Genomic DNA, 13972 nt, shown 5'->3' on the forward strand with positions numbered 1-13972 from the left:
TCTCATCCGGCGCTATTACAAGATAATGCTAGGCACGCAGGCCGGGAAGTAGTTGCTACTCCAGGCGAACAGTGAGCCGGTCCTATTCCGGTTGGTTCTGGGTTGGATCAGGGTGAGCGGCTGCGTCGGCTTCAGGAACGACTTCTTCCTCTTCAGCAGCCTCCGCCTGCCGTCGCGCAATCTCCTCCCTAACCCAAGCGTCATAGGGTCCGGGCCCCGGCTCATTCGCCTCCTCGGCCAGAATGGCAAGATCAGAATATTTGAAGGCGAGTTCCCAAACGGTGAAGTCCGCCTCCGGGTGGATGAGGGAAAACGCCCGTTGCATCCGGTTTGCACAGTCATGCTCATTCTCTTCAATGAGCCTCTCCTGCTCCGACTCCAAGGTGGCCTTGAAGTTCTCATTGGCAGCAGCCGCCTCTTTGCGCAGGTGCTCATTCTCTTTGGCAAGGCGGCCATTTTCAGTCTCCGCCTTGCTCAGCCGTTGGAGGGGCTCTGTCTGTTCCTCCAACTTTTTATTGGCATCATCCAGGGACGCCTGCAGTTGGTCAACTTGGTTTTTCAGCTGATCAATCTGCTGTTGGAGGGCTTTGGTCTTCTCCGCCTGTTCCATGCGTATAGATTTAGATTCTAAGCCATGCATGTACAAAGAGTAGTCAGCAACAATATGGGCGTCATCAACAGCCCGTTTGCTTCTCCTTACCTCCTCAGACTTGCGGGTATAAGCTCGTTTGAGCCCCTCTACGCGCAGCATAGCCTGCAAAGATACAGCCGGTTAATACTGCATATTTAAAAATGCACGTCAAGAAAATTATCGCATGGTTGTTGGAGCATACGTCGGCCAGGTCGACCAGCACCCGGTCGGCATTAAAGGAGTTGATCCCAGGGATCGCCTCCTTCTCGTCCCTAGGGACGGCTTTCAGCATGGCCCGAGCATATTGTGCCCCGTCCGGCCAGCGGGGAGAATTATCTGCACCAGAAACAGACGGTGAGAAACTCGCATATGCTCTGCCTATAGATTGCCGGCTGATTGGAGAATCCCCTGGCTGCGATCGAGACTGTGAATAAGACTTGACCCGCATGGGCAGATCAAGCAGTGTAAGGTCGAAGTTACCTTGGCGGCCCGAACGGCCTTCAGAGGGACCGGTTGCGGTCCTCAATGGGATGGCAGAAAGCACATCCGCAGATCCAGGCCCGTCTGGGACCCTTATTGATTTGCCGCCGGTAGTTTGCCGGTCGGCTGTCTTCTGCACCTTGGATGCAGACTCTTGTTGGGTCGGCGGAGGCCTGACCTGTTTTTGAAGGGACCGGGGCATCTGCTTCCCGTCCTGTAAACGAGAAAAATATAAGTTGGGATAAAAGGATTGAAATAAACGAGAAGGATCAGACGGTTATACCTTCTTCGCCGCCTGGGCAGCAAGTTTTTTCTCGAGATTGGCTTTCCGAATGTCGGCAGCCGACCTAGCCGGTGTCTTCTCGGTGGGCAGCATTTTCTTGGCTTCTTCTGCAGAGGAAGGCACACGGTTAGAATAATAAATAAGGAAATAAAAGCATCCGGTACGAAAGAAACCGGCTGAGTTCCGAATACATACGTTTTTTAAACATGCTGCTTAGGCCACAAGCGGACAAGAAGCATTCGTCCCTAAAAAATTCATGTTTGGGCACCCAGTTTCTAGGTACCCTTACTATCTCTCCGGATGAGAGGGTGTCAGGAACTAACTCAAAAAACCCGGAGTCAAGGATGGTCTCTCTATCATCCTCCGGGACAGGGGGCAGGCAGCACTTGGTCCCCAAGAGTTCTGGTTTCCGGTTGTAGATCCGGAATTCTCTGTTCTCTGCCGTAGTTGGGGCCTTAACCAAGTAGAACCGGTGCTTCCAGTCCGACCATTTGGATGGCTTGTCCAAGGTCATAAGGTATTTGGGCTGGGTGGTCAAGGTATACCAGGCTCTCCAGCCGCCTGGGCTCCTACTCAAGTAATGCATGTGGGCAAACGCCTCCCAGCCGGGGTTGAGGCCCTGCATCTCGCAGGCGGCGATATACCCTAAAATATTTACCCATGAGTTGGGGGTTAATTGCCAGAGACCTAGGCCATACCCCCTAAGTATGGTTTTTATTGTGTCGTGGAGAGGGAAGCGGACTCCGGCCACGAAGGCCGCCTCGTAGCTCCCGAACCAAGCGTTCGCGTTCGGTTGTCCATCCTCCCACCATATTGTTCCCAGAGCAGCCGGGACTTTTATTGTATAGTCACCACCCAGCGGCCGCCGTTTGATAAAATCTGGCAGCACAGCCCGCATGAGCTCGCGGTCCTTGGAGGAGACGGCGATCATGAGAGGATCGTTCCTATTATCCCAAGAAGGCCTCTCCGCCTCCTCGCTATCCTCAGATTCGGTTAAGTAGCTGCTACTGCTACTTTGAACGTGACCGGCATCAGAGCCGGCTGGGGAGTTGGAGACCTCCTTATCAGAGCCTACCTGCTCTCTGGTCTCCTGGAGGGGAGCACTCTCTTCAATTAAAATGCTATCACCCGGGGTGCTAGGAGCGCCCCCGGGTGAGCCTCTCTGCTCTACCTCTCCATGCTCTACTTCACCGCCTGAAGCTGGGACCTCAGGCGGCTGCTCATCTAAGCTCCCACTTCTGTAGTTGGGATCTCTGGCAGTAGACCGGATTCTGGCCATTGTGTCCTGCACAGACACAAAGTCGGTCGATATGGGTGTTGAAAAAGGGTTGTCCCAAAGAACAGAGGCGGCAGACCCAGTTCTAGACTCAGCCGTACTAATAAACCGGCTGAGTTCACAGCTAGGTTCCGGGTATGGGTATAAGGGGTCCATCTACTTATGGGACCAATGAACAAAAATGCGAGTAAAAGACTCAAACGGAAATACATGAAAAAGCTAGAAAGAATAGAGACGGTACCTAGAAGAAAATCTGGATATTCTCTGGGATGCTTGCGAAGACGCAGGCGGTTCAAAATCTGGCTGGGTTTCTCTGATTACCCTCTCGAAAACCTTTGGCTAGATTGCAACGACCCAGACGGTCTGTAGACCGGTTGCTCTCAACGAATCTCAACACCGAATGCTCTCAACTCTCAAATTGCCGGCTGCTCTCAAATCTTCAGAAATTTGGCAAAGTTTGTAAATGAGAGCTCGGGGGACATCTTCTCCTATTTATAGAATTTGTCCCAGAAGGTGAAAAGTCGTGACTCTTCGCCTTCTGCTTTTCCATCCTTCAAAAGGAATCTGAAGAGTAAAAAAAAAAAAAAAAAAAAAAAAAAAAACCTTTCACCGGCGCCACGTGGCACCCTGCCACGTCAGCACCAGTGAGGGGCAAATGTTTGGGGTAAAAATACCCTAAACACGTGGCCCAATGGCCTAGTGACACGTGGCATCCAGCCGTTGGTCAGCAGGGCTCCAATCCTCTGCTGACACGTGTCCTCTAAACCCTAAAAGGGGAACCATCCCTTCCCCACTATAAATAGTGGAAGGACCCTCATTAATGGGGGTTGGAACATTTGTTGTTCACATTGAATACTCCTCAAAAAGAAAAACACTTACCCCGAGCAATATTAATTGCAGAATTCTCCCATTACGCGAGAAGTAACTTCCACATTACGTGCATTCTACCTCCCGTATCTTTACTAACTTGATCGTCGGAGGCGGAGCTCCTACCCCCAGGAGTCTTCGTGATTTTGCAGGCACAGGCGTCGAAGGGCATTCTTGGAATTGTAACTCTCCCGCAGGACACATCAAAAAACCCCGAAACACATTCTGTAACAACACCAACAAAAGCACACACAACAATAACCAATTTCAGTAATTACAGTAAACAACAAAAACCAATTCACCAATTACAGCAAGTAAAAGCAATTCACATTGACTATGCACTAAATTAACAGTAACCAAGTACATCTAATTAACTAATTATTTAACAAATGCACACTCTAATTCAGTCAAAGATTCGCATAATTAGGGTTTATAATACTTTAATTCACAGATTCCCCAAAAAGGCATACTTTACCCCAATTGACAACCATAAATCCAACGAAATGTACTAATAAAGGGTTTAAAGTACCTCTTGTAGTCAGGAATCTCGATTTCTGTCAGCAAATTACCAAGCTTTTGGTCCCCTCACCCTGTGGAAGATGACAAGAGAAGCTGATGTGTTGCAATTTTGTGGTTCCAGCTCGATTTCAACCACCCAAATTGATCTAGGGTTTCAGTTTTTACAGAGAGAAAGAGAAAATTCAAAGGAGAGAGAAGCAGTTACAGTGAGAATCAAGAAAAATCAAAGGAAAGAGAGACGAAAATTGATGAGGAAGTGAGAAATTTGGTGAGACATTGATTATGGAAGGTGGAAGGTGAGAAAAGGAGGAGACAGAGGGAAATAGATTTTAAAAGAATTAAATTGGAGGGAAGTGACAGTTAACTGGGCCCCACAAGCGTTTCCGTCACCTGAGCTCAGATGAGGTGGTAAAACTGATGTTTAATTTTTTTATGAGGTGGTAAAGTAAATGTTTTTTTTTTGGAGGTGGTAAATTCGACAAAGTCATTATTTGAAGGTGGTAAAAATGAAAATACCCATAATTTAATTGATTGTAATAAGGAGCATAACTCCAATTTTTGCAATTCTTGTCAAATTGGGAAACATGTTAGACTACCGTTTTATGATTCTAATAATTTTACTTATAGTGCGTTTGATATTATTCATGCCGACTTATGGACCTCTCCTATTCGTAGTATTAATGGGCATAAGTATTATTTGGTTCTTCTTGATGATTTCACCCATTATGTGTGGACTATTTCCTTAGCTTCTAAATCTCAAGTCTTCCAAAGCTTTCTTATTTTTAGACAATACATTCAAACTCAATTTGAACGACCTATAAAATCGTTTCAAAGTGATCACGGTTGTGAATTTGACAATGATCCGTATAAAAAATTTTATGAAGACAATGGAATGGTCTTTAGATTTTCTTGCCCACACACATCTTCTCAAAATGGGAAAATGGAACGAATGATCCGCACCAATAATGTCAAACACACTCTCCTTTTTCATGCCTCATTGCCTCCTTCTTATTGGTCACATGCCCTTGAGACCGCCACATATTTATTAAACATCTTACCAACAAAGTCTCTCAAAAACATAACCCCGGCTCAAGCTTTGTTTCATAGAAACCCGTCATATGCTCATCTTCAGGTTTTCGGTTGTCTTTGTTTCCCAAATTTATCGGCCATTGCTCCTCACAAACTTGCTCCCCGCTCCACACCGTGTGTCTTCTTGGGGTACCCCTCTAACCATCGTGGGTATAAGTGTCTCGACCTTACCACCAAAAAGGCCATCATATCCCGTCATGTCACTACAACAAAATAAAGCAAAGGTAACAATAATGCAAAACCATTGCCTAATATAAAAAAAGTGTTGCCTTGTAGCTAAGACAACACTTATGAGGCGTAATTTATGCCCCCGTTGTCTATTCATAAGGCAACACATTTTTATTCAAAGGCAACAATTTTGAAAGCTTAGGTAAAATGATACATAAGGCAACACTTTAACAAAGACAACAAATGAAAAATGTTGCCATCTAAGAAGATAATTCAAAAATGTTGTCACTCCCAAGCATTTAGTAGTTGGTAGGGCTCGAACTTGTGACCTCAGAGTCACAAGGTGAGTTCCCCACCAACTCTACCAAACTTGCTCATATATATATAGGCAACACTTAAGATTGTAACACTTACATAAATGTTACTCTTAATAATCTAACGCAACAATACTTATCTGTTACCTTGAACTAAAGTAACAGAAAAAAAGTGTTGCTCTAGACTATATAAGGCAACAGTCACTTAAAGTGTTACCTTTTTCTTGTCTAAGACAACAAATATAATAATTGTTGCATGAAAAGATAACAATAACAAAACTATTGTTTGAAAAATGTAACATTAATATCTATGTTGCCATCTATAACAACATTTATATTAAAATGACAACATATATATATATATATATATATATATATATATATATATATATATATATATATATATATATATATATATATATATATATATATATATATATATATATATATATATATATATATATATATATATATATATATATATATATATATATACTTCCCCTATAGGAATATAGAAAATCATCAATTGAAGGATTACAATTTTTTGGGTTTCAATGATCAATCCCCACTACTCACACATTTTTATTTGCGCCAAGGAGTCACAAACCAGCCCACTCCGCAGGCAGGCCGCGGCCCAGACCCACACACCGCAGCCCACCTGCGGAGCCCTCTGCCTACCCCAACTAACACCCCTCCTGTCAGCCCGCAACTCTCACCAAATCAGCAAACACTTCCAGCCCACAACACTCCCAACCTGACATGCCTATTTCGCCTACCAGCCCACATGGACACTCCCCAATTCGGCCTGCCACATCCCAAAACCAACAGCCCACTCTCCCTTACACCCCACCCCCTTTAAGGGGTGCACCTCCCATACAGCCCACACGTCCCCCTCTTTCTTCTCCCCCTGTAACCCGAAGTCAGAGAGGCATTTTCAAGCCCAACCCAAAATATAGTCAGTCTGCTTTGGTCACTTCGGGTCCACCTCATCATAAATCACCTCTTCCTAAGTCTTATAAACATGCTTTAAATTACCATAATTAGAATGCGACAATGAATGATGAATATAGTGCTTTAATTAAAACAGGGACATGGGAATTAGTGCCTAGGCCAACGGGGGTGAATGTTGTTAATTGTATGTGGCTGTTTTAACATAAATTCAAGTCTAATGGTGATCTTGAAAGGCACAAAGCTCGTCTTGTTTGTGATGGTAGGTCGTAGGAAGTTGGTGTAGACTGTGATGAAACTTTCAGTCCGGTAGTTAAACCGGCCACTATTAGAACTGTTTTGAGCTTAGCTATGGCCAAGAAATGGTCGATACATCAACTGGATGTCAAAAATGCCTTTTTACATGGTGATTTGCAGGAAACAGTTTATATGCATCAACCTCCGGGTTTTGTTGATCAGAGGGCTCCCTCTCATGTTTGTCGGCTCCGCAAGGCCCTCTATGGTTTGAAACAAGCTCCCAGAGCTTGGTACCAACGCTTTGCAAATTTTCTTATTAAATTGGGTTTTGTCATTGCTAAAAGTGACAACTCTCTCTTTACTTTCCGACAGGGAGATGATATGGCATATTTGCTCTTATATGTTGATGATATTATTTTAGCTACTTCATCTGACAGGTTGCGCACAAGGATCATCTCTCAGTTGCAAACTAAGTTTCCCATGTCTGACTTGGGGCCTCTTAGCTTTTTTTTTGGGTATTGCAGTAACCCGAAAACCTTCTTATATGCTACTCTCTCAGGAAAAGTATGCACAGGAGATTTTATAGCGTGCAGGGATGGCCTCTTGTAAACCTGCTACCACTCCAGTTGACACTAAGTCCAAACTTAGTGCAGATGTAGGGCCACCTTTTCGGGATCCTACTTTGTATCGCAGTTTAGCAGGTGCTCTTCAGTACCTCACTTTCACCAGGCCAGATATTTCCTACGCGGTACAACAGGTGTGTCTAATTATGCATGATCCCCAGGAACCTCATTATGAGGAATTGAAACGCATTTTGCGTTATGTTCAGGGTACCATTGATCACGGTTTACATTTATATCCTATTGTTTCACATCGGCTTATTACTTACACTGATGCTGACTGGGGAGGTTGTCCCGATACCCGACGTTCCACATCAGGATACTGTTGCTTTCTTGGGGACAACCTTGTATCTTGGTCATCTAAGCGTTAACATACATTATCTAAGTCGAGTGCAGAAGCAGAATATCGAGGCGTCGCAAATGTTGTTTCTGAGGCGTGTTGGCTCCGTAATCTTTTGCTAGAGCTACATTGTCCTCTACGGCAGGCTACTATTGTTTATTGTGATAATGTCAGTGCTATCTACCTTTCTGGCAACCCTGTATAACACCAACGCACCAAACATGTGGAGATGGATATTCATTTTGTTCGAGAAAAGGTTGCATTGGGACAGGTTCGGGTTCTCCATGTTCCTACTAGATATCAGTTCGCAGACATTATCACTAAAGGCCTACCGCGAGAATTATTTCTGGAATTTCGATCCAGTCTTAGCGTACGACCTCCTCCCGCTATGACTGCGGGGGTGTGATAGATATTATATTTAGGATAATATTTGTCGCAGATTAGGATATATTTATTGTATATCTTGTATGTTTATCGTATCTAGGATTCCTAACGTGATTAGGCCTAGGGTTGTAAACTTTATATATTTGATCAATGGTACACACTCCAGATTGAGGAGTTTTCCCGAAATCTAACAGAAAAGATTATAGGTTATTATATAAAACAAATTAAAACAAACAAAAATAATCAAAAATGGAAAGGAATTTAGGCGTGAAATTTTTTAATGAGGTGATGACATGTATTATGTGTCATTTTAATTCACCTTTAGTATATAATTATTATTATTATTATTATTATTATTATTATTATTATTATTATTATTATTATTATTATTGATAGATTATTGATTTGAGTGTATATGAAGATATAATATGAATAATTATATTAGCAGTATATGCAATAATCATTTTAGTGTTTGACAAAAAAATAGTGATCAAATAGGAAGGTTTATATATTTTAATAATATGGTAAATATATTTGAAGAAGATTTGATAAAAAAAAAAGTGATTTTGGAGGGAAAAACAACACCAGTAAGTGACACGTGTCATTTCTAGGGTTTGTTTTAGTATTATGTTATTGATTAGAAAGAATAAATAGGAGATGATATTACTGAATACTTTTCATATTTATCTATTGAAAAAAATTTAAAATTAAAAAAAAAATCACAAAGGTGGGCCCTTAAAAAGAGGTTTGAGTTGTCACTCAGGGTGCTAGCCTAACCCATATTTTGTTAATCTTAGCCTTTTGCGCCACCAGGGTGAAAGCTCAATTTACAGTGTGGTTTACAGTCCAAATCAAAACCAAACCATATAAATATGTTTGAGATTCGAATCTCACTGTACCATATTACTATTAAAAAAATCTGAACAATTGCAAATTTTGAACATGTAGTAAAAACATCTGAACATCGCAAATTTTGAACATTTAGTTAAAAAATCTGAACAATTGCAATGCATCATGCCTATACTTTTGAACATTTAGTAAAAGAAATATGAACAATCAATAATTTTGAACATTTAGTTAAAAAAATCTGAACATCACAATTTTGAACATTTAGTAAAAAAAACTGAACAATCGCAATGCACCACGCCTATAATTTTGAACTTTTAGTAAAAAAATATGAACAATAAATTTTTTTGAACATTTAGTAAAAAAAATCTGAACAATCGCAAATTTTGAATTATTACGAGTCAAACAAATTTTGAACTAACTCGTAATAATTCAATAGTTTTGTAATATAAACTGAACATTTAATGTATACAAAATGAACATTTCTTGATAAAATATGAACATAAAAATTGCATGTTTATGTTCAATTTTTGTGACGTGTTCATATTCTTTTTACTAAATGTTCAAAAGTATAGTCGTGGTGCACCTATTTCTAGGTGCACCATGGTGCACATAATACTAAGTCGGCAAATTATAATATGCACCATGGTGCATATAGTTATATGTGAACCACCAATTAAAATATTATCTCTATTCTCTTTCCTCCTCTAATTTCCTGATTTCTGATTTTTCTCTCTTTTATTTTCTCTCTTCTCTATTTTTCTCTCTATTTTATTTTTCTTTCTCTTGAATTTGTTCATCATCCTTTTAATTGAATTCTTTCATATTTTTAATCACCATAGAGTGAATTTCTTCATTACAATAGATTAAATTCAAATTTTGTTTTCTTCAACCTTCGATTTGAAGCTTTGTTAATGGAGTTTTACAATGAAGTAGTGAAGATAAAAATGGCGTCGTCCTCAAATAGAAGGTGGTTAAGACGATGGTGAGATTATTTTTCATGAGATTTCATTACCTAAATCACCATGGCTAGGTTTGAGTTTCGAAATATGTAGCTTTTATATTCTTCTGATTTTTTTAGTGATAATTGTACATTTTTTTATGAACAATTCTGAATTTGATTATATTTTAGTATTTTGAACATTTTAAGTTAAAAATGTGAACGTATGATACGTTTTCTGTAAACACATAACATGTATTTTTGGAATTTCGAACATCTTTATTATAATTCTGAATATGCGATAAATTACTTATGAACTTATTTTTGTTTTAAATCTATATATTTTTAATTTTATTAAAAATTTGGCATTCTCTACTTTATAATTTATTAATCTGAACATTTGGCATTCTGAGCAGTGTTTTCAAGTTTTCAGTGGTTTGTGGATGGGGTTCGGAAGTTTTTGTAGGGGGTTCAGAGGTTCATCTAGGGTGTTCAGTGGTTTGTGGTTGGGGTTCATAAGTTTAGGTTTTTGTAGGGTGTTAAGTGGTTTATGATTGGGGTTTAAAGGTTTTTATAAGGGTTCAGAAGTTTTTAAAGGGTGTTCAGTGGTTTGTGGTTGGTGTTCAGAAGTTTTGTAGGGGGTTCAGATATTTTTGTACGGTGTTCAGTGGTTTGTGGTTGGGGTTCAGAAGTTTTTGGGGGTTCAGAGGTTTTTGAAGGGTGTTCAGTGGTTTGTGATCGTAGTTTAGAAGTTTTTGTAGGGGGTTCAGAGGTTTTTGAAGGGTGTTCAGTGGTTTATGATTGGAGTTCAAAGGTTTTGTAAGGGTTCATATCAAAAGTTTTTGAAGGGTGTTTAGTGGTTTGTGGTTGGTGTTCAGAAGTTTTATAGGGATTTCAGAGATTTTTGTAGGGTGTTCAGTGGTTTGTGGTTGGGGTTCAGAAATTTTTAGGGGTTCAGAGGTTTTTGAAGGGTGTTCAATGGTTTGTGATTGGAGTTCAGAAGTTTTTATAGGGGGTTCAGAGGTTTTTGAAGGGTGTTCAGTGTTTTATGGTTGGGGTTCAAAAGGTTTTTTTAGGGGGTTCAGAGGTTTTTGTAGGGTGTTCAGTGGTTTGTGGTTGTGGTTCAGAAGTTTTTGAGGGGGTTGAGAGGTTTTTGTAGGGTGTTTAGTAGTTTATGGTTTGGGTTCAGAGATTTTTGTAGGGGTTCAGAAGTTTTTGAAAGGTGTTCAGTGGTTTGTGGTTGGGGTTCAAAAGTTTTGTAGGGGGTTCAAAGGTTTTCGTAGGGTGTTCAGTGGTTTGTAATTGGGGTTCAGAAGTTTTTAACAATTGGTTTTTTCTTAGATACATCATCGAATTTCTTCTTTTTTTTGGTGTTCTGATGTTGAACATTTGACTAATTGTACAATTCAAACAACTTGCGAACTTAAATAATAAATTACTTAAAATCTTTATCCTCTTCGGTAGGAGCAGATAATTTTGATTTTCAACCAAAAAAAATTTAAAAAAAAATTATTTAAGTCAAAAAGATAATTATATAGTAAAATATAGTTTCAATTTTACAATTTGTTGAATTATATTAGCAAATTTATTTAACATTAATGTAGGAAAATAAAAAAAGTTAAGTATTGTATATTTTTTTAGAGGTGTTTTCGTGTGTTTTTTTTGTCTTTTGTTACTACACAAATTTGCAAATTTAAAGGTACTAGACCCGCAGAACCAACACAAAATTTTAAATAAAACGGATGTTCAGTAAATTACTGAACATCCGTTATAAAGTGACAATAAAATGTGCAAAAGTTACAATAAAACGCACAAAAGTTACCGTGACATATATAAGAGTTATTTATGCTTTATTGATAAATTTGACAAAAGTGACACTAAATTTGACAAAAGTGACACTATATCTGACAAAAGTGTACCCGATGTACAGTAAATCACTAAAAAGCGGGTGTATACAAAAGTTTTCCCAGAACCAAAGGGATTGTGAAAATGCCAAAATATAAAAATGAACTGATCCACTTTATATGAAGGGGGTTTGGGGGTTTGGGTTGTTTAAGATATTGGGCCTAAATTTCGGTTTAAAGTTCAATTAGTGGTTTATACACCCAGGTGTACCATGCGCATTGTACACATGGATTAAAGTGGAATGAACATCGTATATAGTTATAAAGAATATCATGAATTTATAAAAGAACATATTACTGAAATATAAAGAACAAAGTAATTTATGATAAATGGTATTTAAAAAAAAGTAAAAGATAATTACTAATTGAATTTTACCAAAAATTTAATGTCAAATCATTTCAAAATATTTAGATATGAATAATTTCTCTATCCAAAATTATTTTCACCCAAATTTAATTTTAAATTTCATTTTTGAATTTCAAAAATTCAAAATTCAAAATTTAAAATTTAAGAACATATTATTCAAGTGTAATGAACATACTTAATTTATATACCTTGAAAAACATTGTTTGTAATATAAAGAACATATATTTAGGACTCAAAAAACATATTGATTAGACTCCAAACATATTTGATTCCATTTTTAAAAAATGATAAAAGAACATTCAACAGAATATGAAAAACATCATCTTCAACCTTTGAAAATATTAACAAAACAGAAAAATAGATAAACAAAATTTTTGAAATTTTTTTCTCTTCAACAACGAATTCGTCAACTACACCTTTTTAATTATAAAATTCATGGGAATTATTAAATCACTTCGAAATCCAAATTATCATGACTTCTCTCTCTATAAAAACTTTATTTCTCTCTTAACAAAAAAAAAAAAGAAATTCTATATACCAAAAATAATATTGAATGTAAATAATAAATTAATTTCATAAATCAAGGAATATAAACCACAAACCAATACCTTAAATCAAGGAGAGAATCATTTTTTTTTAACTCGTGTACTTTGTATTTCCACACGATGTTCTTTCCGCGTTTATATAACTCTTGTATCCTAAGTGGGTGTACCATAAACATGGTACACCTGGGTGTATGATGAAAATTTCATTAAAGTTTGGTTTTTGTTTTATCTAAACCTAAAATCGAATCCACACCGCAAGCTGTATTTTTTATTTATTTTTTATTTTTCCAAACAAAGTCGCATCATATATTTTTTAAAAAATCAAACTATATTATATATTCGATTTGATTTGCAGTTTGATTTGATTTTAAACCAAATTACTTTCACCCTATACGCCACTTGGCCCACCATATACCCTACAATATGCGATACCCAACAAAACTTAGGGGCCGTTTGGTTCACACAAGGGAAACGGAATGGAATCAACAAAGGGAAATGAGGAGAAAGGAAAGCTAATCCCTCAGTTTTGTATTATTGTTTGTTTTACATAAACAAAGGGAATCACATTTTCAACCACCACTACCCTCCTCTTTCTACAACCACCAATCCACCACTACCCCTTAAATCTGCCATTCACTTACCACCACCACCACATTAGCCACCACCCTCCTCATGACCTACCACCGTTTCCCACCTTTTTCGCTGCTCTTCTACCGTCGTTGATGCCCTCTTCACTCTCAATTTTTTTTTAATTTTTTTTATTAGATCTAGTTGCTTGGTTTTCATGGTGGATCTGGAGGTTTTGGAGATATGGGTGGTGTTTGTGACGAATTGGGTGAGGTGGGTTTAGGTCAAATTTGGGAGATTTCGGTGGGTGTTTTCGGGGAGGTGGTTTTGGGAGATTTTGGTGGGTGGTTTTCAGGGAGGGTGCGTGGGTTTTTTTCGAGTGGGTTTAGGGTGATTTGGGTGGGCGGTGATGTTGGTGAAGTTGGGTCGGTTGATGGTAGTGGTGTTGACGGTTAGGCGGTGGTTTTTAGGGCTTTCGCGGGGAGTGGGGGAGTTTTTCGGGGGAGGAGAGCTCCGGCGAGGCACGGGGGAGCTCTGACGATGGGCAGGGAAGATCCGACGAGGGATGGTGGAGGTGCGGCGATGGTGGCTGGGTGGTGGGATAGGGTAGGATGGTGGTGGTTGGTTTGGATATGGTGGTGTTGTGG

At 39.1% G+C, this 13972-nt stretch overlaps 2 protein-coding genes across 2 annotated transcripts; one reads left to right on the forward strand and one right to left on the reverse strand.

Moving 5' to 3' along the window:
• Positions 1-280: 280 nt before the first annotated feature.
• Positions 281-2673, reverse strand: LOC110695659 (tropomyosin-2-like; the record flags this gene model as incomplete). Its single annotated transcript, XM_021872882.1, has 3 exons — positions 2470-2673; positions 701-754; positions 281-601 (listed from the first exon to the last, which is right to left on the reverse strand). Coding segments are annotated over exons 1-3 (579 nt in total), but the record flags the coding sequence as incomplete, so codon positions are not given.
• Positions 2674-7407: 4734 nt separating this feature from the next.
• LOC110695516 (uncharacterized mitochondrial protein AtMg00810-like) lies at positions 7408-7803 on the forward strand. Its single transcript, XM_021872744.1, has one exon. The coding sequence runs from the start codon at positions 7408-7410 to the stop codon at positions 7801-7803; it is 396 nt and encodes a 131-aa protein (XP_021728436.1).
• The last annotated feature ends 6169 nt before the right edge of the window (positions 7804-13972 follow it).

This window comes from Chenopodium quinoa, unplaced genomic scaffold, assembly GCF_001683475.1.
Source record: "Chenopodium quinoa cultivar QQ74 unplaced genomic scaffold, ASM168347v1, whole genome shotgun sequence".
NCBI classification, from domain to species: Eukaryota; Viridiplantae; Streptophyta; class Magnoliopsida; order Caryophyllales; family Amaranthaceae; genus Chenopodium; species Chenopodium quinoa.

Coding starts and splice junctions, on each gene's coding strand:
- LOC110695516 (XM_021872744.1), top strand. CDS start 7,408: ATGGCCTCTTGTAAACCTGCTACCACTCCAGTTGACACTAAGTCCAAA.